General features: G+C 47.9%; 3 protein-coding genes across 3 annotated transcripts; all 3 read left to right on the top strand.

Annotated features, from left to right (window-relative positions):
* Positions 1 to 3551: 3551 nt before the first annotated feature.
* Positions 3552 to 9055, top strand: nsfl1c (NSFL1 (p97) cofactor (p47)). The gene is made up of 9 exons (XM_067239826.1): positions 3552 to 3659; positions 4221 to 4324; positions 4452 to 4529; positions 4786 to 4951; positions 5196 to 5291; positions 5806 to 5915; positions 6043 to 6180; positions 7218 to 7394; positions 8122 to 9055. Exons 1-9 carry the CDS (start codon positions 3558 to 3560, stop codon positions 8282 to 8284), a joined length of 1134 nt encoding a protein of 377 aa, XP_067095927.1. The 5' UTR covers positions 3552 to 3557; the 3' UTR covers positions 8285 to 9055.
* A 500-nt stretch (positions 9056 to 9555) lies between these two features.
* LOC136945787 (sodium-dependent lysophosphatidylcholine symporter 1) lies at positions 9556 to 17176 on the top strand. The gene is made up of 14 exons (XM_067239830.1): positions 9556 to 9711; positions 10839 to 10961; positions 11068 to 11192; positions 11479 to 11611; positions 11926 to 12004; positions 12299 to 12465; positions 13085 to 13175; positions 13417 to 13538; positions 13862 to 13945; positions 14226 to 14309; positions 14464 to 14576; positions 14798 to 14941; positions 15109 to 15285; positions 16677 to 17176. Exons 1-14 carry the CDS (start codon positions 9628 to 9630, stop codon positions 16708 to 16710), a joined length of 1560 nt encoding a protein of 519 aa, XP_067095931.1. The 5' UTR covers positions 9556 to 9627; the 3' UTR covers positions 16711 to 17176.
* Positions 17177 to 18179: 1003 nt separating this feature from the next.
* fkbp1ab (FKBP prolyl isomerase 1Ab) lies at positions 18180 to 22061 on the top strand. Its single transcript, XM_067239633.1, has 5 exons — positions 18180 to 18291; positions 18443 to 18490; positions 20452 to 20564; positions 20985 to 21141; positions 21576 to 22061. The coding sequence occupies exons 1-4, from the start codon at positions 18255 to 18257 to the stop codon at positions 21111 to 21113; spliced, it is 327 nt and encodes a 108-aa protein (XP_067095734.1). The 5' UTR covers positions 18180 to 18254; the 3' UTR covers positions 21114 to 21141; positions 21576 to 22061.
* Positions 22062 to 22943: the final 882 nt, after the last annotated feature.

Raw genomic sequence — 22943 nt, 5'->3', positions numbered from 1 at the left:
GACACTTCTCTACATCCATCCAACACCCTCTCTACATCCATCCAACTCTGTCTCTTCCATTTTCTCCCTCTTCACTCTTTCTCTCTCCCTCTCTCCATCTCCCTCCCTCACCCTCTCTTGCCATTTCTTGTTCCTTCCAACTCTCTCCCCCCATCTCTCTCACACATTCTCCCCCTTCACTCTCTTTCTCTCTTCCTCTTTCTCTCTCCCTCCCTCCCTCCCTCCCTCCCTCTTTCCCTCTCTGCTCCTTCTCTCTCCCGCTCTCCCCGTTCTCTCTCCCCCCCCTCTCTCCCCGTTCTCTCTCTCCCCCCCTCTCTGCTCCCCCTCTCTGCTCCCTCTCTCTCTCTCTCTCTTAGTAGTGTTTCTGGTCTGTCCTCTGTCCCTCAGACATACTAAGTTGGTGTTTCTTTTTGCAGCCTGCTTAACAGAAACACGAAACGACTCAACCAGAAATGCACATGAAATAATTAAGGTCAGACGTCAACATCTTCTGCATGTTAACGGTTCTTTATGGAGCACTCGCAGACCACCAACACACACTCCACCCACACACCACCCACACAGAGAGGGAGGAGGAAAGGGGAGATACGGAGATGGAGATGGGAGAGCATGGGGAGGAAGAGCGAGGAGAAGGGGAAAGAGGGAGGGGGATAGGGGGAGGAGAGGAGCAAAGAAGGATTGCTTGGTGTAAATCTTCCTTAGTTGAAAGGTCCAGATTTACACCCTGGTCTGTGGCTGCTGGTTAATAAGAGAATGGAACACATCCCCTCTGCAACCTCTACACACACACACACACACACACATACTTCTGTACCAAACATACTTCTAAACTCATACAAACTGCAAAACACAGATAGAGACTTATTGTTAATCATAGAACATAACCCCTTCTTACAGCCAATCAGATGAGATCTTTAAGTTCCTGTGGTCTCAGATAGTTAACCTGTTAAAGAGCCTTGAACTTTACAAACAGCATAGTACCAATCATACACGCACAAGCATGCACACACACACATCAGGAAGTTGTGAGGACAGGTTGAGAACCAGGAACGTCTGAACGTGCTGATTAGTTTATGTATTGATGACGCTCTGCTTGTCCAGCGCTCCTCCGGTCAAAAGGTCGGCCTCTGACAAGCTGGGGAGGGGGAGGGATGGGGAGGGAGGGATGGGGAGGGGGAGGAAGAGGAGAGGGCAGTAGATCCACCCCCCTTTAACTGTCAGGAGTCATAAAGGGTGTTTTATAACACAGTTACGTTGCCCGAGGAAAGAGAAAGAGTTCATTTCAACCCACCCCGCTGTGTGTGTGTGTGTGTGTTGAGTATGAGTGTGGGTGTGGGTGAGTGTGTGTGGTGTACGTGTGTACCTGTGTGTGTGTGTGTGGGTGTGGGTGCGCATGTGTGTGTGTCTGCCTGTCCTGTTTGTACAGAGTGGTTTATAGGTGCTTGGCAGATGCCTTGATGAAGCTCCCCAGCTGAACCATGTTCCTTTATGAGTCTGCTGTCCTACTCAGCCCTCAAGGTTACACACACACACCTCCATCCCCGGTCACACACACACCTCCATCCCCGGTCACACACACACCTCCATCCCCGGTCACACACACACCTCCATCCCCGGTCACACACACACCTCCATCCCCGGTCACACACACACCTCCATCCCCGGTCACACACACACCTCCACACCCGAACCACACACTTCTACTCCCTGACCACACACACACACCACCCCTGACCACACACACACCACCCCTGACCACACACAAACCACCCCTGCTCCACACACACCTTTACTCCAGCCCCATCCTCCTCTTTCCACTTGGAATATCTTACTCAACAACAGACAACAGACTCTCCTCCCCTCTAAGCTGTGTCCATTCTGTGTGTGTGTGAGTGTAACACTATCAGGAGTTCCCCCTGAGGCAGGAATCATGGTCACAGACAATAAGATCAAAACCACCAACCACCTCACCTGAGGGATTGTGTGTGTGTGTGTGTGTGTGTGTGTGTGTGTGTGTGTGTGTGTGTGTGTGTGTGTGTGTGTGTGTGTGAATGTGTGTGTCATGTGGATGCTAGCTGATCCCTGCTGTCAGTGTGTAGTTGTGTTCCTGATGTCGAGGGATCACTGTTAGACATCCTCACATCTCCTGAGGCCTGACATGCAGACAATAGACTTTCAACAGACCCTCGACTCTCTCTCCCCCTCTCTCTTTCTTTTGTCTTTCACTCTTTCTCTCTCTCTCCCCCTCTTTCTTTCTCTCTCCCCCCTCTTTCTCTCTCTCTCTCCCCCCTCTTTCTCTCTCTCTCCCCCTCTTTCTCTCTCTCTCCCCCTCTTTCTTTCTCTCTCCCCCTCTTTCTCTCTCTCTCCCCCTCTTTCTCCCCCCTCTTTCTCTCTCTCTCCCCCTCTTTCTCTCTCTCTCCCCCTCTTTCTCTCTCTCTCCCCCCTCTTTCTCTCTCTCCCCTTCTTTCTTTCTCTCTCCCCCCCTCTTTCTCTCTCTCTCCCCCTCTTTCTTTGGTCTCTCTCTCTCTTCTACTTTCTACTTCTACTTTCTCTGCTCCCTATTCTTTCCTATGCCTCTCTTCTTGTCTCTTGTTCCCAATGTTATTCTCCCCCCCACCCCCCAGCCATGTCTGATTCCGTCTCAGTGTTCAGTTGCGTCATCATAGGACCCTGCAGCAGACAGCCACCAGGGAACACAACTATTGCCCCAAATCCCTACGTCACTACGCTTTTATCTCCCTTAATGTGTGTGCTTGTGTGTGTGTGTTTGTGTGTGTGTGAGTGTGTGTGTGTGTGTGTCTGTGTGCGCGCATAGGCCTATGTGTGCTTGTATGTTCTGTGCCGAGAAATGGTGACAGCCAAACCACCGTCTTTTTACTTCGCTGTAGTTTTAATTAGCCTTGACGATCAAACCGCCAGCAGCGCGTGACAGATCCGTCTTCCCCCCCAAGAAACAATCAAGACGCTGCCTGTGACTCCCCCGCTATCCGGTCTAATTCTGGTTCTCCACAACAAGAGACTGGATCTGAAATAACAGAACACAAACACGAATAACCAGTTGTAACATACAAAGTCCCCAATAAAGTGTTTCAACTGCTCGGTAAGGTAAGTTGTGGGCAATTTATGGTTTATGATATGATCACATCAGCTCTGTATTCCGTTTCACGAATTTATAGAAAATAATGTTTTTTAGACACAAACGAATAGGTAGGTGTCGGTGTCCAATTCAGCTTTAAGTAGGCTACTCAAGCTCATTTCTGGGAATTCACAATTAAGCATTTGTCGTCACTTAGTGGTGGACCGTGTTACTGCGTACAGACTAATCGAAAGAATCAAATGTAATAGTACAAATTATAAAACGTTTACAAAACCAATTGATATTTTAGCAACCCCGGAATTATATTTAAGTCTATCTTCTTGTCGTTATTAAGTGTAGACAGTCTTTTGTGCCTTTTTTACGTCCTGTTAAAAGTGAAAGGATACCGTGGCGTTGGTAGGAACGTCGTAGGTTGTTTCCGTAGGTTCAGTCGGACCTTTCATTCAATGGGCATTTGAAAATGGCGGACCAGGACGAGTCGGTGAGGGAGTTCGTTGCAGTTACTGATGTTGACGAAGAAAGGGCCCGGTTTTTCTTAGAGTCTGCCGGTTGGGATCTGCAGGTACGGGATAATCTCATCCCCCGCCGAGTTACACAGAATCCAATAAAAGAATGGAAGTTTGTACAACAAAAGACTGCTGCCAGTCTAGTTAATGCTGGCTAACTAGCTAGCTGGTAGTAGCAGGCGAGCGAGCTAGCTAGCGACGATGCCGGTGATTTGTGCAAGTCACTCTTTGACAATGGCTATAGCTAGCTTGGCCACATTACGGTCTAATTTTCTGTTGTATTTTGAAACATCTAGGCAGAACCAGCTAGATAAATGCTAGAATAAAGTCCGCTGGATATTATTTGTTCATCTAGCTCGTGAGTTGTCATTCAGTTGAATGTTTAATTTTAACCGCTAGCATCACTAGCTGAACGTAACGTTAGAAGCTAGCTAACTCTGAGCTAGCCCCACCGTTTCAATAACTCAACCTGTTCTCAGGGTAGCTAGTCTAGCTTGATATCTCTTTGTTAGCTAGCGTAATGTAATCATGAATACGCCAATACTCGAGCTAGCTAGCTAATTCTGAATATTTTAAGTAACTAACGTTCAGTCGACTCCGTGTCTCTGTCGTCACAGCTTGCCCTCGCAAGTTTCTTTGAAGACGGAGCAGAAGATGACATCGTGACGCTTCCTCCGCCGGAGACCGGCGGTTCGTCCGCTCCTCGGCCTGCGGCGCCCAGGTAGACACCGGGAGACACACAACTTGAAACACATTTGAAGTCATTGGGTTCAAATGTTTAGAGGATGTGTTTTGTGACCTGTCAAGGGTTGATGATTAACGATTGATTGAATGTTTGTCTCGGACAGTAGTCAGCCCAGGGTGACATCGTTCAGAGATCTGATGCACGAGGAGGAGGATGACAGTGATGAAGAGGAGGGGCAAAGGTGAGCGCACACACACACACCTTGTGGTTCTAGAATGTGCACAACCTTTCTCAGCTCTCTGTTCAGTGTGGGCCCTTTGTGCAATGTTATGCTGCCTCGACAGGTTCTGCGTGGTGTGTGGCTGCAGTGTTGCTGCATCAGATTGACTCACCTTTCTTCTCGCTCTCTCTCTCTCTCTCATATCCCCCTCCTCCCATTCCCCATTTTTCCTTCCTCTCTCCCTCTCATCTCTCCTTCCCCCCCACCCCCGCCCCAGATTCTTTGCCGGGGGTTCGGAGCGCAGCGGCCAACAGATCGTGGGGCCGCCCAAGAAGAAGAGCTCCAATGAGGTGGTGGAGGACCTGTTCAAGGGGGCCAAGGAGCACGGGGCTGTGCCTGTGGAGAAGGCTGGCCGGGGGCCGGGGGAACCCAGCAGGGCCCGGGTAACACTCTCCCTCCACACCATCCAGTGCCACTGCTGGTTGAAAACACAGCGGCGTTTAGTTTCCTGTTGTTCTAGCTCCTTTAATGCTCTCTCTCTCTCTGCCTCTTTTTGCCCCTACGTTCTCTCTCTGTGTCTTTCCCCCTTCCTCTGCCCTCCTTATCTCCCTCAACTCTCCTTGTCTCCATTCCCCCTCACCTCCTCTCCCCTTGTCCTCTCTCCCCCCCTCTGTCTCCCCCCTCCAGGCGTTTGGGGGAGGAGGCTACCGTCTGGGTGCCGCCCCAGAGGAGCAGTCAGCCTACGTGTCTGGGGAGAGGAGAGGCGCCAACAACCAACAGGATGTGAGTGGCTCAGATTTACTGCTCACATTCATCTCTGGTTGGCTGCCGTAGAGCCTCGCTGGTCACTCTGATCTCTGATTGGCTGCCTTACAGATTTTTACTGATCATGTTCGTCCCTGATAGGCTTCTATAGATCCTTACTGGTGATCTTTACATCTGATTGGCTGCCATAGAGTCCTACTGGTCACATTCATCTCTGATTGGCTGTAGTATAACTACTAGGCACTTTCAAGACTGGCTGTCATAGATTCAACTCACCAGAATAATAATCTCCTCTGTAGCCTAGCAACACTACAGTGTTGTTCTGTTATAGTCTCTAGGTTGGAGCAAAACAACACGTGTGTTTCAGTACCAGGTGTCTGTGTGTGTTTCAGTACCAGGTGTGTGTTTCAGTACCAGGTGTCTGTGTGTGTTTCAGTACCAGGTGTCTGTGTGTTTCAGTACCAGGTGTCTGTGTGTGTTTCAGTACCAGGTGTGTGTGTGTGTTTCAGTACCAGGTGTGTGTGTGTTTCAGGTACACGTGGTGTTGAAATTATGGAAGACTGGTTTCAGCCTTGACGAAGGTGAGCTCCGGAACTACAGTGACCCAGGCAACGCCATCTTCCTGGAATCCATCCGCAGGGGGTAAGTACAGCCTGATTGGAATTACAACCGGCTGGTTGGAATTGTTAAATTCAAATATGCCTACTGTTTGCAAAGTGTTGCTAATAGTTGCTCTGTGTGTGTGTGTGTGTGCGTATGCGCGCTGCAGGGAGATTCCCCTGGAGCTGAGGCAGCGGTCTAGGGGAGGGCAGGTGAACCTGGACATGGAGGACCACAGGGATGAAGACTTCTCCAAACCCAAGGTGGCCTTCAAGGCCTTCGGGGGGGAGGGACAGAAGCTGGGCAGGTGAGCGTATTGGCCGGTCTAGTAGCTAGGTGCTGCTAACCACAGAGCTAGCTAGGGACTGCTAACCACAGAGCTAGTTAGGGACTGCTAACCACAGAGCTAGTTAGGGACTGCTAACCACAGAGCTAGTTAGGGACTGCTAACCACAGAGCTAGTTAGGGACTGCTAACCACAGAGCTAGTTAGGGACTGCTAACCACAGAGCTAGTTAGGGACTGCTAACCACAGAGCTAGCTAGGGACTGCTAACCACAGAGCTAGCTAGGTGCTGCTAACCACAGAGCTAGTTAGGGACTGCTAACCACAGAGCTAGCTAGGTGCTGCTAACCACAGAGCTAGCTAGGGACTGCTAACCACAGAGCTAGTTAGGGACTGCTAACCACAGAGCTAGCTAGGGACTGCTAACCACAGAGCTAGCTAGGGACTGCTAACCACAGAGCTAGTTAGGGACTGCTAACCACAGAGCTAGCTAGGGACTGCTAACCACAGAGCTAGCTAGGGACTGCTAACCACAGAGCTAGTTAGGGACTGCTAACCCCAGAGCTAGTTAGGGACTGCTAACCCCAGAGCTAGTTAGGGACTGCTAACCACAGAGCTAGTTAGAACTGCTAACCACAGAGCTAGTTAGGCACTGCTAACCACAGAGCTAGTTAGGGACTGCTAACCACAGAGCTAGTTAGGGACTGCTAACCACAGAGCTAGTTAGGGACTGCTAACCACAGAGATAGCTAGGTCTAGCTAACCACAGAGGTATTTAGCAGAATATATACTGACAAAATGTTCATTTAAAATACTATTTAACTTAGGGAAAGCTGTAATGCAGTGTAATCTCATAGTGCCTCTTCCCAAACACTGGGATCTCATTTCCAGAAAACTCATTATCCAGCATCTAATCTCCCATCAACATTAGCTAGGAATGTGTGTCTTGGCTGTAGTTCCATGTTTCCACCACTAGATAGCAGTAAAGGCTCTGTCTATCCAAGCTACTGGAAGTCTTACCTCTTTGTGTGTTTTTTCCCCCCACCTGACCTGACGCCAGCGCCACCCCAGACCTGGTGTCGTTGCCGTCGGCGCTGGGCCCCCAGGCCGACCGGGCCGCCAGCGAAGCCCAGGCCAGCTCCTCCGTGACCCTTGACCCCTCACAGCCCGTCACCAGCATCCAGATCCGACTGGCCGATGGGGGGCGGCTGGTGCAGAAGTTTAACCACACCCACAGGTGAGCTGGGAGAGGGGGTTGGGGTCAGAGGTCAGGGGCTGGGTTGGGGTCAGGGGATGTGGAGAGGGGGCTGGGGTCAGGGGATGTGGAGAAGGGGCTGGGGTCAGGGGATGTGGAGAGGGGGCTGGGGTCAGAGGTCAGGGGCTGGGTTGGGGTCAGGGGATGTGGAGAGGGGGCTGGGGTCAGAGGTGAGGGGCTGGGTTGGGGTCAGGGGATGTGGAGAGGGGGCTGGGGTCAGAGGTGAGGGGTTGGGGTCAGGGGATGTGGAGAGGGGGCTGGGGTCAGAGGTGAGGGGCTGGGTTGGGGTCAGGGGATGTGGAGAGGGGGCTGGGGTCAGAGGTGAGGGGCTGGGTTGGGGTCAGGGGATGTGGAGAGGGGGCTGGGGTCAGAGGTGAGGGGCTGGGTTGGGGTCAGGGGATGTGGAGAGGGGCTGGGGTCAGAGGTGAGGGGCTGGGTTGGGGTCAGGGGATGTGGAGAGGGCTGGGGTCAGAGGTGAGGACTGGGTTGGGGTTAGGGGATGTGGAGAGGGGGCTGGGGTCCGGGCTAGGGTTAGTAGAGAGGGCTGGGGTTAGTAGACAGGGCTGGGGTCAGGACTGGAGAGAGGGCTTTGCTGAGCAAAGTCTTCAGTTTAAGACTTTCTCCAACAGCCCAATGTATTATGAGCAGAGTGATAGAACAGACCTCCTCGTACCTGATGGAGCTGCTCTGGTGTCTGTCTCTCTCCCAGCGTGTCCGACGTGCGCCAGTTCCTGGTCGCCGCCCGCCCCAACATGGCCGCCACCGAGTTCGTTCTCATGACGACGTTCCCCAACAAGGAGCTGGTGGACGAGAGCCAGAGCCTGAGAGACGCCAACCTGCTGAACGCTGTCATCGTGCAGCGGCTAAAGTGATGAGCCCCCCCTGCTGGCCGCGCCCAGGCACAGCACGCCACCAACGCCTCCCGCTCCCAAAGGACTTGTTATGAATGGACTGCTAATTCCTTTATTTTGTTTTCTATAGTGGTGCATTATACATGATCCCCCACCCTGTTCCTCCCCCTCGTTCTGCTGTGGTCTGGGTGGAGTCCTGGACGGGGATGAAGCTGGCTGTGGACAGGATGAGAGGATGAGGGATATAGAGAATGATGTGGTGATGTGTTCCTAGGGTTTGGTGACCAGGCTGGAGGGTGTAACCTCACAGTAAGGGAATGGTTTCCGGGTTTAGAAGGCCTCCTGGTTCCGTGTTCCATGTCTACATTCTACAGGTTCTGATCGAGTTCTGTGAGCGGAGCATTTCCGTATCTGCGTTCTGTCATCGCCACGGGAACCAGCCAGGGGCATTCTGAGCCTAAACAGGCTAGAAAGCTCTGTAAAGAGATGTTCAATACACGTCCTCCAGCCTGCACTATGTTTGTCCCTCCCTGTCCCAGCTCTCCCCTCTTCTTGTCCATCTTCTGGTCTCTTCCCCCCCCCCCCCTCCCCTGGTCCCGCCTCCCCCTGGTCCACGTTCGAGATAACCTCTCCTTCTGGTGTTGCTAATGCTACACTGCAGACACACCAGCCCACAGCTCTCTCCCTGCTAACCAGCCCCATGGAAGCCTTGTGCTCATCACCTACAACACCACAAACCCAGACCCAAAAATAAGAAAATACAAAAAAAGATTGAATTATTTTTTTAACTGACTTTTTTTTCTTCTTTCATTTCTTTACTTTACAGATGCCAGGATTATAAATCCCCTGTAAAGACAAAGTGGGATTTTGATGTGTATAACATTAACATTTAGATTGCTTTACTATCAAACCAATGGTTTAACATATAGCTCACTTGGGTTGTAGATTGTTGACACTGGGATTCGACCAACAGGCTGATATGTACCGATCTTCTCTATGCACGGGGCCTAAACGGAACCAACGGGATGATTGTTTGGACCTCTGGAAAACGAATAAAATCTTTTTGTTTGATGTAAAAGAACGTCCAGTAGTATTTTTCTTTTCTACCAACTTTTCTTTCTTCACTGGTTATTACCCCATGCTCTTAAACGGATTTTTACATTTCCTCATTTTCAAGTGTGTAGTGTTCAGACCCTTGTTTTGTTCCTCACATGATGTAAGCATCTAGTGGGGCGTGGTCAGACAAGTTTTAGATTTGCAGAAGTTGGACAATATCTGGTTAGTGGTTTAAAGTTCAAACGATTAACGTCATGCCAAGGATATAGTCTACATTTTCTGCGGAATCTGAACTACAGGCTTCAGGGATGATGGCAGAAAATGATGTAGTGGAGGACTGTCCGCTCAACGAGAAGTATCCGATTTCAACAGAGAATGAAGATGCTAAAACAGTGGGTTGCGATGTTTTTGATTTTGCATGGATTGAATGGACACTAATTAGTCTTTGACCGTTTCAGTCGCCTGCCATAAAAATGACTCAAAGGCCCAAGATCATAGACGATTCTAGGTTTTAAAACGGGGGGTGCAAAGGGTAGTGACATTTATTTTTTGCATACCTAAAACATGCTCAAAATATCTTTAATCTTTAAATTATATTAATCAGAGTAAAACAACAAACAATCATTTGATCGTTTTTTTACATGAATTTGAAAATGTAAATGTTTTCGTCCCAACAGTAGCACCGTAAAATCGACTATGCCCAAGATGCATTACTTTTATACGGGGTCTAAATATTAATTTTAAAATGTATAAGCCTACAATGTCTACGTATTTAGTCCTAAATACCTAAATAAGTTATTTGTCTCAAATGTGAGAAAAGCGGAGTGAGAGAATGCGCAGCTGTTTGGATGTAGCCTAATTCTTGGGTTTCGACTAACCTATTCCGTGCCTAGTTCGCAATTTCATAAAGTAGTCTGTTAAACCTGTTGCTATTCTGTGATAATCCTACGGCATAGTAGGCCTATTTCCATTCAATTATTTTTAAGCATTTCGTGAATTAACTAGCGATTATCTGTGTAAACGATTTATGCAGTGGCTCGTGGTCTTTTAAGGAAACGGAAAGGAAACAACTTTGGGAGTCAGATCTTCACCCGATAGCGTAGCGAGTCTAATGCCCGTGGGGAAAGGAAATGAATATGAAATGGCTATAGGCTACTAGGAATTTTAAGCTATGATGAGGTGACATAGTCTAGTATAAAGTAGCTGGCATTCTGTCAGTCAACCATCCCCCGTCCTCCTTATGCACCATCGATTGATTATTTTTATGGTGGTCGTGTGTCGACAAATATTATTGTAGCTACTATAATTATCTCGATGTGTCTGTTTGATGTATTTGCGCTCTTTTTTTGTGTAATTTCAATTATTACATGTCACACTATGTTATCTAATAGGCCTACATAGATTGGCCTATGCCTACAGAATAAAAGCAATCTAGGCTGGAGATCTGAAAATGGATCAAGTTAAATATGATTAAATCAGACCAATCAATCTTCGTAAGTCTTGAGGTTGTGCGTTGCAGAAGCGACAAGCTGGCATCCCGCTCTCCAGGAAGCTGTGCTACGCGGTGGGAGGCGTTCCCTACCAGATGACACTGAACGCTAAAGGTCTCTTCATGCAGATCTTCCTACTGGACGTGGTGCAGGTCAGTGATACCCCAGGTGCAGGTCAGTGATGCCCAGCATCAAACAAATCTAAATATAATTCAAGTTTATTTGACCTTTGTTCTGCCCCCCCCCCTGCCCCCCCAGATGGGTGCGTTCTATGCCTCCATCATCCTCTTCCTGGGACGGGCCTGGGACGCCCTCACAGACCCCCTGGTGGGATACCTCGTCAGCAGGAGCGGAAGGACACGCTTTGGCAAACTGATACCTTGGTGAATGACCTTTCTGTCTCTCTGACCTGTCTCTCTGACCTGCCTGTCTATCAAACTGTCTGCCTGTCTCTGACCTCTCTCTCTGACCTGTCTCTCTGACTTGTCTGTCTGCCTGTCTGTCTGTGTGTCTGCCTGTCTGTCTGTGTGTCTGTCTGTGTGTCTGCCTGTCTGACCTGTCTGCCTGTCTGTCTGTGTGTCTGTCTGTCTGTGTGTCTGACCTGTCTGTGTGTCTGCCTGTCTGACCTGTCTGCCTGTCTGTGTGTCTGTGTGACCTGTCTCCCCCCAGGATCATATTCTCCATGCCTCTGGGGGTGCTGTCCTACGTCATGCTGTGGTTCACCCCCCAGGAAGTCACGTCTCCAGGATTCAGCTTCTCCTGGTTCTTCACATGGAACTGCCTCTTCGACCTGTTCATGAGTGTGAGTCTCCATGGAGACTATGGGATGTTTTCATGTGGTGTTCCTCACTAATGTGTGTGTGTGGTGTTCCTCACTAAGGTGTGTGTGTGTGTGTGTGGTGTGTGGTGTGTGTGTGGTGTGTGGTGTGTGTGTGGTGTGTGGTGTGTGTGTGTGGTGTGTGTGTGTTTGTGTGTGTGTGGTGTGTGTGTGTGTGGTGTGTGTGTGGTGTGTGTGTGTGTGTGGTGTGGTGTGTGGTGTGTGTGGTGTGGTGTGTGTGTGTGGTGTGTGTGTGGTGTGTGTGGTGTGTGCGTGTGTGTGTGTGTACCTCTCCTCAGTGCTCCCACGTTCCCTTCTCCTCTCTCAACATGTTCCTGGGAGGAGACCAGAGGGACAGAGACTCTGCTACGAGCTACAGTAAGATGCACACCATCACACACACACACACACCATCACACACACTCCTACACCCTCACACACACTCATATACACACACATACACCCTCACACGCACACTTCAACAATTTTGCTGCAGACTCTGAGGTCTGTGTGGGTCATGGCTCTGAGGTCTGTGTGGGTCATGGCTCCCTCCCTCCCTCCCTCCCTCCCTCCCTCCCTCCCTCCCTCCCTCCCTCCCTCCCTCCCTCCCTCCCTCCCTCCCTCCCTCCCTCCCTCCCTCCCTCCCTCCCTCCCTCCCTCCCTCCCCTAAAGGGATGGGTATGGAGGTTTTTGCTACCCTGGCCGTAGCCCTGATCCAGGGTCAGATCGTGGGAGTGTACCATGCCAGGAAGGTCCTGGCCTGCAGCCAGATCAACAGCAGCGACACCCTTCTCCTCCAGAACGCCTCCGACACTCTCACTGACACTCTGCAGAACACGGTGAGAGCATGCAACCAAGCGCTGGACACATCCATTATCCTGTCTCCATCTATCTCTTTGTGACACTGTATGTGTCTCTCTCTCTCTTTCTGTCTTTCTCTCTCTGTACCTTATTTATAGGATAGGACCAGATAGGTCAGTTGAGAATCAATTATCATTTTACAATGACGACCTGAAGAAAACCAGGTCTGGGTTTAAAGGCCCATGGGGTCATTTCTTAAACAACAGTGTGGGTGGTTGTGAAGTGAAGCTTTCTCTGAAAAAAGGAAGCAGAATTGCTTGACTTCCTGTGGTGGAGAGGTTTCTCTAAAGCAGCCTTTCTCAATTATTCTCCTCGGGCCCCCCTTCCCTGCATGTTCTAGATGTTTCCCTGCTCCAACACACCTGATTGAAATGAAGGGGTCGTTATCAGGCTTCTGCTGAGCTTGATAATAACCTGTTCATTTCAATCAGGTATGTAACACTGATGTAAAGGAGTGGAACTCTGTGATGGCTGTGTTTCCTTGTGAGTAACCATCTCTCCTGTGTTTCCTTGTGAGTAACCATCTCTCCTGTGTTTCCTGGTGAGTAACCATCTCTCCTGTGTTTCCTTGTGAGTAACCATCTCTCCTGTCTCCAGAGGAGAGCCTATGTCCTGGCTGCTCTGGTCCTGGCAGGGTTCTACTTCCTGTGTGTCCTTATCCTCTTCCTGGGGGTCAAGGAGCAGCTGGGTAAGGGAAGCTACCACCTCCAGTAACATCTGGTAACTTTCGGTAACATCTGGTAATCTGACCTTGTATAAGTAACGTGTTTATTTAGCAGATGCTTTTCTCTAAAGCGACCAACAGAGGGGGATTTGAACCTGGGGACCTCTTGATCTGCAGTCAAACAATCTGCCACTGAGCTGTACTCATCCCCCCTCTCCCCCCTGCTCCCCCCCGCCCCCCGGCCCCCGCCCGCCCCCTCCCCCAGCCCCCCTCAGCACGCTGGGCAGGGTCAGGATGTCCTACCTGTCAGGGATGAGGCTGGTGGTGGGACACACCCCCTACGTCCAGCTGGTGGCTGGCTTCCTGTTCAGCTCCATCGCTTTCCAGGTGGGCGGGGCCTGGGGGGGGGGGGGTGTTCTAATCTGACCTATATGTGTGTGTGTACTTGTGTGTGCACCTGTATGCATGTATACCTGTATGTATGTGCGTGTGTGTGTTTGTACCTGTATACATGTTTACCTACGTGTGTGTCCTGATGACCTCTGACCTCTCTCTGTGTGTCCTGATGACATCTGACCTCTCTCTGTGTGTCCTGATGACCTCTGACCTCCCTCTGTGTGTCCTGATGACCTCTGACCTCCCTGTGTGTCCTGATGACCTCTGACCTCCCTGTGTGTCCTGATGACCTCTGACCTCTCTGTGTGTCCTAGATGGCCCAGGGGAGTTTTGCTCTGTTCTGCACCCATGTAGCAGGAGTAGGACAGTACTTCCAGCACATCATCCTCGTCCTGCTGGTCTCAGAAACACACACACACACCTGTCACTCAGCTAGCCACAACACACACCCTCCTCCTGCTAAACAATAATGTTGACTTGGCAATTTTATTCATATTGATTGGTAGATTTTGTTTTGATATACCGTGTATATATTTTTTAATTGGTTCAGTGACTGATCGATACATTTTGATTGGTTAGTTGACTGGTTAATTGATTGATTGGTTGATCCTGATTGGTTGGTTGACTGGTTAATTGATTGATTGGTTGATCCTGATTGGTTGTGTGTGTGCCATGCAGGCGTCGGCCACAGTGAGCGTACCTCTGTGGCAGGCGGTGCTGCTGAGACTGGGCAAGAAGACCACCCTCTTCATCGGCCTCTCTGTCAGTTATTATTACACGTCTCACTTTTTATTATATAGATATTCTTTTAATGTATATATTCTAAAACATTTTATAAAAAAAAAAATATTAGTAGTAGTAGTAGTAGTAAGTAGGATTATAATTATTTGTCATTATTACCGTGTGTGTGTTCCAGATCTATGGTCCCGCCATCGGAGTCTTTGCCAGTGTGAATAACAACCTTCCTGTGTTCTTCATCATGGCTGTGTTTGCCGGGGGCAGCTTGGCTGTGCTTTACCTGCTGCCCTGGTGAGTACCTGTGTGTGTGTGTGTGTGCAACCTTGTTTAACCACACTTGTGGGAACGTCCTCACGAGTAAAGAGAAATATGAAAACCTTGACCTTGTGGGTCCTTTTGTTGGGGCCTGTCACTTTAAATGCTAATTCCAGGGGATTTTAGGGTTATAATTAGTGTCTGTGTGTGTGTGGTGTCTGTGTGTGTGTATGTGGTGTCTGTCTGTGTGTGTGCAGGTCCATGCTCCCTGACGTGGTAGATGACTTCAAGGTGCAGAACCCCACCAGCACCGGCCTGGAACCCCTCTTCTTCTCCTGCTTCGTGTTCTTCAACAAGTTTGGAGGAGGACTGGCTGTGGGCATTTCCACCTTGGTGCTGCAGTAAGACACACACAGGCACTAATACATACACACACATACACAGGCACTAGGCACTAATACATACACACACATACACAGGCACTAATACATAATAATACACTTATACATACACACACATTATGGGAAATGTAAGGTGTGTGGAGTACATCTCTGTGATCTCCTCCCAGCTACGCAGGGTACCAGTCTGGGGCGTGCAGACAGCCCTCTGAGGTGATCATGTCTCTGAGGGTGCTGTTCTCCCCGGTGCCCATCGTCCTCCTGCTGGTGGGTCTGGGCCTCTTCTACTGCTACCCCGTCAACGAGGAGCGCCGCTCACGCAACCAGAGAGCCCTGCTGGCAGCCGTGTGAGTCCACACACACATGCACACACACACACAGACACACACACAGACAGACGCGCACACACACACACACACACACACAGACAGACAGACGCACACACACACACACACAGACAGACGCACACACACAGACAGACGCGCACACACACACACACAGACAGACGCACACGCACACAGACAGACGCGCACACACACAGACAGACGCACACACACAGACAGACGCGCACACAGACAGATGCACCCACACACAGACAGACGCACACACGCACACACACACACACACACACTCAGACACAGACAGACACACACACACTCACACAGACAAACACACACAGACACACAGACGTACACAGACACACACAGACACTCACACATAGAGGAGCAAAACCTTCAGGCTCAGAACGGCCACCGTGTTACCAGTCGGGGGCAGACAGCCCAAATGCACTGAGACAGCTGATTTCAATCAGCAGAACTAGTTCTGGTCTTTGAACTTGAATTCATGTGGCACGGTTCTCACAGTTTAAGATTGCGTCTCACGCTAGTGTAAAAGAGAATGAGGAGGATAAATATATAATATAAAATATCAGTTAAAATAGAGATTAGTAGAGTTTCTCTTCATAGTTCATGGCAGGTTGGTTTCCTTGGGTGAGTAGCACTGTAACAAGAAAATTAAATAATGTTTTATTTTGTTATCCTGACCTGAACATTTAGAAAAATAGCTAGGCTGTTTCAAATTGATTTTATTTTTTTAAACCCATTTAGTTTAAATGTATGTCACTGGAACCACTGGTATAAAGTTGGAATTATTTAAATCGGGTACATAGAAATGTTGTGCACATTTAGACATGACTCATCCATTTTCAGCCGCATTCAAATACCTTCCTTATTAAATTCAAATAAGTTTTGAACTGCTGACTTCCGTTTGGCTGCCTGTTCAGATCGCACTGGTACGTTCTCTCTTACCCTCCCACATCAGCTGCGATCATGGGAAAGACTGTTCAAGCATGTCCCTAAATTCAATGTTGGAGCGACACCTAGTGGCCAGTAGCTTTAACTGCCTCCAGCTGATATTGCGGTCTCTGTACTGTTTACCAGAAGTGAATGTGTGGCTCTTTGCCTACATTTACATTTAGTCATTTAGCAGACGCTCTTATCCAGAGCGACTTACAGTAAGTACAGGGACATTCCCCCGAGGCAAGTAGGGTGAAGTGCCTTACCCAAGGACACAACGTCATCTGGCAGAGCCGGGGATCGAACCAGCAACCATCTGATTACAAGCCAGCTTCCCTAACCGCTCTGCCACCTGACTCCGCCTACAGTGTAGCAGTGGTAAGTTGTGTTGCTGTGTTTGTGTGAAACAGTCAAGTGATTTCTCCTCTAACTGTTCCTTTCAGGGGGAAAGATGGTGGCTCTGGGGAGGCCCGATAGAGAAGACAGTGCTGCTACCACAACTGTTAAAAGACATGTTCACCTCTCTCTCTCTCTCTCTCTCTCTCTCTCTCTCTCTCTCTCTCTCTCTCTCTCTCTCTCTCTCTCTCTCTCTCTCTCTCTCTATCTATCAGTTGAGAGAAAGGGTTTTGTTGATGTTTTCATTCTTTAATTCAGTTACCTCAGGGGCAGAGATGGGAAGTAATGAAGTACAAATACTTAGTTACTGTACTAAAGTACATATTTACTTTCACTCCAAAAATGTTTTCCAAAAAAAAATCTGTACTTTCTACTTCATACATTTTCAAGCCAGGCTTGTTACTTTCATTTTAATCTGTATTTGGTGGCATGATCCATATTATTTCTTCTCATTACAAAAAAAAAAACTCATCTCCTTTACCTTGTGTTATCTTCGGGTCGTTCTGACCCATCAGTCATTGTGACCCACCGTCGTATTGCGACAACTTTACCGCATACAAAAACAAAGTGAAGCATTTTCTTTTAACCGTTGGGCTGTCTCAGACCCCCCACATTGCAAAGGTTGTGTGTGTGTGTGTGTGAAAAAAGGTTTTGATACAATATTTTTCAAAAGTAGAAAAAATATTTTTGAAAAAAAGTCCTCCTTTCACTGTGTTTGAAAAACAGTTTTGGAAAAAAGTTTCAAAAGGTTGAAAAAATTATTTATTACAAAGTTTCTACACAAACGTTTGACTCATTGATAAGTACTTCATGAGGACTCTACTATACTCTATTGTGCTCTGCTCTGATTAAATCCTCTGTTTTGAGGCTTCTCTGTTCTCCTCTCCTCTCACTGTGTGAAAAAAAAGTTTCAAAAGGTTGATTTTCTTTTTATAAAAATAAAGCCCTTTCCTTTCCGGATGTATTCTGAACATGGGGTGCTTAAAAAAAGTGTGTGTGTGGGGAGTTAGGGTTGGGGGGGATTATCACGTAGATACAATTCACTCCATCTCTTCTGAAAATTAAATATCCACTTTATATTGTCACGCTGATACTCAGATAGCCAGCATTTCATTCATAAAGGCCCTTTTTAATAATGCTGATTCAAACGACTGTGCTGACGTCTCTCTGGCCGACGGCTGACTGGTCTCTTTGAAAAGTGTCAGCTGAGTGATGTAAATAAAATATAAGCTTTTCCAAAGTCACTATTGATATTGTACTAATTATGGATAGATATTTACTAATTAACGTTTTAGAATTAAAATGTAGTCAGATTAAAAAACACGACAATACAGGTCGTCAGGGAGACGGACTGTCTGGTTTGAGATGTTTTCTAATTATATAAGTATTTATATAATACTTTATTCATGCGAATATCAACTGCTCACAAAAAGTGGAATAGCGGAAATGTACCCCACAGTCCACCAAACACACACACACACCCCATCCCACACATCCCACCCCCCAGCCTCAAAGCTACGTACCCGTCACGTGACAGACGCTCCAGTCCTAGACTGGCAGCTAGACTGGAGCAGCGGATTGCGGGAGAATCTCTAGCGAGGGTGCAGGGACATTAACGGACAAAAATGGGAGTCGAAATCGAGACCATAACCCCGGGCGATGGTAAAACCACTCCATGTTTTAAATTTTCATTTTACGCTTCATAACGGATCTTGATTCGTCATGTCACATTTCTGTGCAGAAAAATCACGCTCTGCGTCTACTTTCCTGCTCGTGTGCCTTATCTTGTTTTTATCTGCGCCTTTTCCAACAGGAAGGACGTTCCCTAAGAAGGGGCAGACATGCGTGGTGCATTATGTTGGTAAGTTTCTGAAGTGCGTTGGCAGCAAAACGGCGTGTGTGCGCGTCCTAAACACGGCTATAGATTAATCATTCATTTAGTGGCCCAAATTCCGTACTCTACAGGCCCCGTAGTCACGTGCACAGCGGATGCATTCCCTCATCGTTAAACGGTGTCCGTTACAGGACTTTATTTCCATTCATTGGAATTCGAAGGTTGGATAGGTTGGAACGTGGTTGAATCATGTCGTGCGTAAAAGTAGCGTAAACATAAGTGGAGTAAATACCGCTTTCGGTTTTAGTTATGTTACAGTTTTACAATTATCGTCCAACTATGCGTTAGTGTATGATATGTGCACTAATGTCGTTGCGCTCCTTTGATCCCAGTAGAGGGTTTATCCAACAGGTCTCTGTCTCGAGCGCGGTGCGCCGCCCCGGGGTTCAGAGTCGAGACAGATATCCCAGACAAAACAGTGTGGATTTATAAAGACCGTCTGATTTGTTGAGTGTGAGTGTAGGATTGGCCAGGGCTGTTTACACTTCTAAGAGGTTGGATAGAACGGATTATCGCTGTCTGGGCGACTGTTCCAAGAGATTTCTTGTTTCGATTTAATTGTAATCAAAACAAGACCCGCTACTAGATATGAAGCGTGGGAGGAGAACACGCCCAGACACGTCTTAACCTATCTGTTCTACTACTTGTTATAATAATGTATATGTGATCACGAGCTTTCTTGCTAACACAGCCTCCACGGTGTTGGATTATGTAATTTTGAAATAATACCCGGATCTGTGCCTACATGAAGTGTTCTGAAGGCACGTGGAACGGAGATTGCGTCTCTCTCTCTCTCTCTCTCTCTCTCTCTCTCTCTCTCTCTCTCTCTCTCTCTCTCTCTGTCTCTCTCTCTCTCTCTCTCTCTCTCTCTGTCTCTCTCTCTCTCTCTCTCTCTCTCTCTCTCTCTCTCTCTCACACACACACACACACTCTACTCCACAAACAGCATTTCCAAACATGACCATCTAACTTCGGCTATCGACTATAGGCTATTGGAAAAAGACCGAAGTTCAATTAAATACCCGCCACCAGGATCAATAAAGTGAATTTTTTACAACGTGTAGCCGAATCATTTTGCGTTTGTTTGACGTTCGTAATATGTGTAGTCGTGAGAGTTGGCATCGCCATTTAGAACGAGAGAGACGCACCATACCGCGACAAAACCCGGTCATTGAATTGGGCCACCCACGCGCCCCTCCTCCGCCGACCTGGATCACAATCCATATTATCTAGCTCCCCTGGTGTGCCCGACAGAAGCGCGCGCCAGAGATTACACATACCCGCCCCCTCTCGCCCTCCCTCCTTTCCTCTCCTCCTTCACTCCAGTCTAATCGCCTTTTAAAACGGTTTCAGACAGGGGATGCGATGTTGGGGGTAGATAACACGAGCCCGTCGCTCTGCCTTCCACTCCCTCAAGACAGCTGCACGCGCTATTTCGGACATCCTTGGAATCTCTTAATTTGACTTCTCAGTGGCACACAGCAGGGAAAATGGCTGCTTCCCTAACCAGTTACAAAATATACATGATATGTCATGTATTGTACGACAAGCAGCTATATGCAGGTCTATATGCAGTAAGGTTGTCTTCGCCATTGTGTGTGTTATTAAAGGTGGAGTTAACAAGGAAGGACTGGTCTGTCTTAGCTGGTATGGAGATGTCTAACATGTCTGTTACAGACATGTTACTGTAGTACTACATACTACATAAATGTTAATACAGACTACAGTAGTCTGTAGGCCCTGCCCAGCCTGCCTCACGCCTGGGGTGGAACAGTCTCTGATCAAAGTGAGACCACAATTTACTGATGCAGTCGTGTTCCTCACAGTACGGCAGGAAGGAAGGATGTGTTTGAGAGAAGACTTATTGACTGTTTCCTCTCTCTTCATGTCCTCCCCCCCATCTCCTGCTCTCTCCCCTCCCCTCCCAGGATCCCTGACTGACGGTCGTAAGTTCGACTCGTCCCGAGACAGGGACAAGCCCTTCCGCTTCAAGATCGGTAAACAGGAAGTGATCCGGGGCTGGGAGGAGGGTGTTGTGCAGGTAAGGGGTGTGTCCTGCCTGTGTCACGTGCAGGTAAGGGGTGTGTCCTGCCTGTGTCCCACCAACCCTGCATCCTGTTCCTTTCCACTCTGGTTCTTAACCACAGGACCGGCGCAGGAGCGACTGGCTAAACCCATAGAGTATTTAGGGAGTCAGGTGGCTGAGCGGTTAGGGAATCGGGCTGGTAATCTGAAGGTCGCTGGTTCGATTCCCGGCCGTGCAAACTGACGTTGTGTCCTTGGGCAAGGCATTTCACCCTACTTGCCTCGGGGGAATGTCCTTGTACTTAGTGTAAGTCGCTCTGGATAAGAGCGTCTGCTAAATGACTGACTAAATGTTTCGATCAGTCCGCTCTCATGTGAAGGAGCCATGTAAACACCCAGTGAGTAAAATGACCCCTCCGGTGTCCCCTGTGTGCAGATGAGCGTGGGGCAGAGGGCCAAGCTGACCTGCTCTCCTGACTTTGCGTATGGGAACAAGGGGCACCCGGGGATCATCCCGGCCAACGCCACGCTCACCTTCGACGTGGAGCTGCTAAGCCTGGAATGAGCCGTCCACCAACTGACGTTTATTTGACGTGAGTATATTTAGATTACATTTAATTTACTTATTTTGTATGTTATTTTCATTATTAAAATTGTACATTGGACATTTAATTTTATGAATTTGTATTTATAGTTGCAGAAGTGCGTAGTTTTACAATATCTGGAGGTCTCAGCTACCAGACACCGCTAACCAAAAAAGAATACTACAGTTCAACCATAACGTACAGTGAAACAATAACATTTGGACTGCAGTAGCCACTTAATAAATGTATAGTGAACACAAATAAGAATATCACAGATAAAATGCGTATACAAAGTCTCAATTTAGTCAGATATTATCTGCTGACAGATCTGTCAGTTGGCCTCCAGTTATTCTGTTCCATTCTGTTTTATTCTGTTCTATTCTGTTGTAATCCCACAGTTACTGTGTCTGAATGGAGCTGCTGTGTGTGCTTGTGTGTTTCAGGTGACTTGATGCTGCAGACTGGAGAGAGGACAGTGTGCAGCATGCTCCAGCCTTGAGTTACACCACTTTACTCTCGCTGTTTCATCCATATGTTATGAAAGTCTGTGATGTTTTATTCTCAGTGATTCACTACTTTATTTTCACATTCTTCTTCTTAAAACCAATGTGTGGGCCATAATCTTACAAAACCTCCTGGTTCTTAATCTTGAATTTCTGTTTTTAAATATTGTGCTTTAATGCTATTCTGCATTTGTTTTGTGAAGACCTGTGGTTATTATGAGTAATACAAAACACCAATGACTCACTAGCAACGACATTCATCAGTTTTAAGAGTTTACATTGACACAGTTAGAGGGCTACAACACGATGGTAACCAACCCAAGACAATATTTTAAAAAGCACATTTTTTCTGAACCTCTGTTCCAGCTAAGACAAAGAACAGAATATAAAAGCAGTCTGGTAATATATGGGGTTTTAGTGTTGAGGGAAGAACCAAGAATAGGATGCCTGTTTAAAACAGGAACTTAGTTTGATACGGAAATGTACCTGAACCTTTGGTAGAATAGAATCAGACAGTGAAGTGTTTTCGTTCTTGATTTTAGTTGTTAATGATCTTTAATAGGATATAGAGGGCTGTCCACTAGGAACAGCCAAGTACTGTATTTAATAACAGCTGTAAACTGTACATGTGCCTCTGTCCTGGCTAGACATGTCTCCATCTCCCCTATCTCAAAGCTTTGCATTTTTATAGCTTTTAGTCTGCCTACTTTTCCATTCTGCTTTTCAAAGTCAAACCTATTATACCTAACATATTTTGTGTAGGCTACCTACGATGGGAATTTCTCAAATGCCAAACTTTCTAACTGCAGAATCTTTTTTTTTTTTTTACACTTTACCAGTAGAGCAGATCTCTGTCGATGTCATAATAATAACAAAGTATTCTCTTTAGCTGAAGCCTTCAGCCAAAGCGATGTACCGGAAGGGGGGTGGGGATTTGAACCTGCAACCTCTTGATCTGCAGTCTAACTCTCCAACCCCTGAGCTTAAGCCTTCCCCTCTTAGCTCGCACCACCAAACCTGCCTCAACAAACCAGTCGCTCTGTTCACCTGAGCAAATCAAGTAAAGTTATGTTCGATAACCACTGGAGGGAGGAGCTGTATGAAGCCCGTCTGTTGCTGGCCTTGGCTGCTCGAGGCCTGCGACAGCCGCGCGGTCCTGGGCCTGGCACTTCGCCCCTCCCCTTCCCGTTTTGTAGTGTGCTGAGTTACATGCTGTGTGCAGGATAAAACCAATGATGAATATTTAAATCTTGCCGTTGCAATAAAGTGCTCTCCTGTTTGGGGCAACGCCTCTGGTCTCCTCTTCTT

The sequence above is a fragment of the Osmerus mordax genome, chromosome 7, assembly GCF_038355195.1.
Source record: "Osmerus mordax isolate fOsmMor3 chromosome 7, fOsmMor3.pri, whole genome shotgun sequence".
NCBI classification, from domain to species: domain Eukaryota; kingdom Metazoa; phylum Chordata; class Actinopteri; order Osmeriformes; family Osmeridae; genus Osmerus; species Osmerus mordax.
This window is presented reverse-complemented; position numbering and strand designations above follow the sequence as displayed.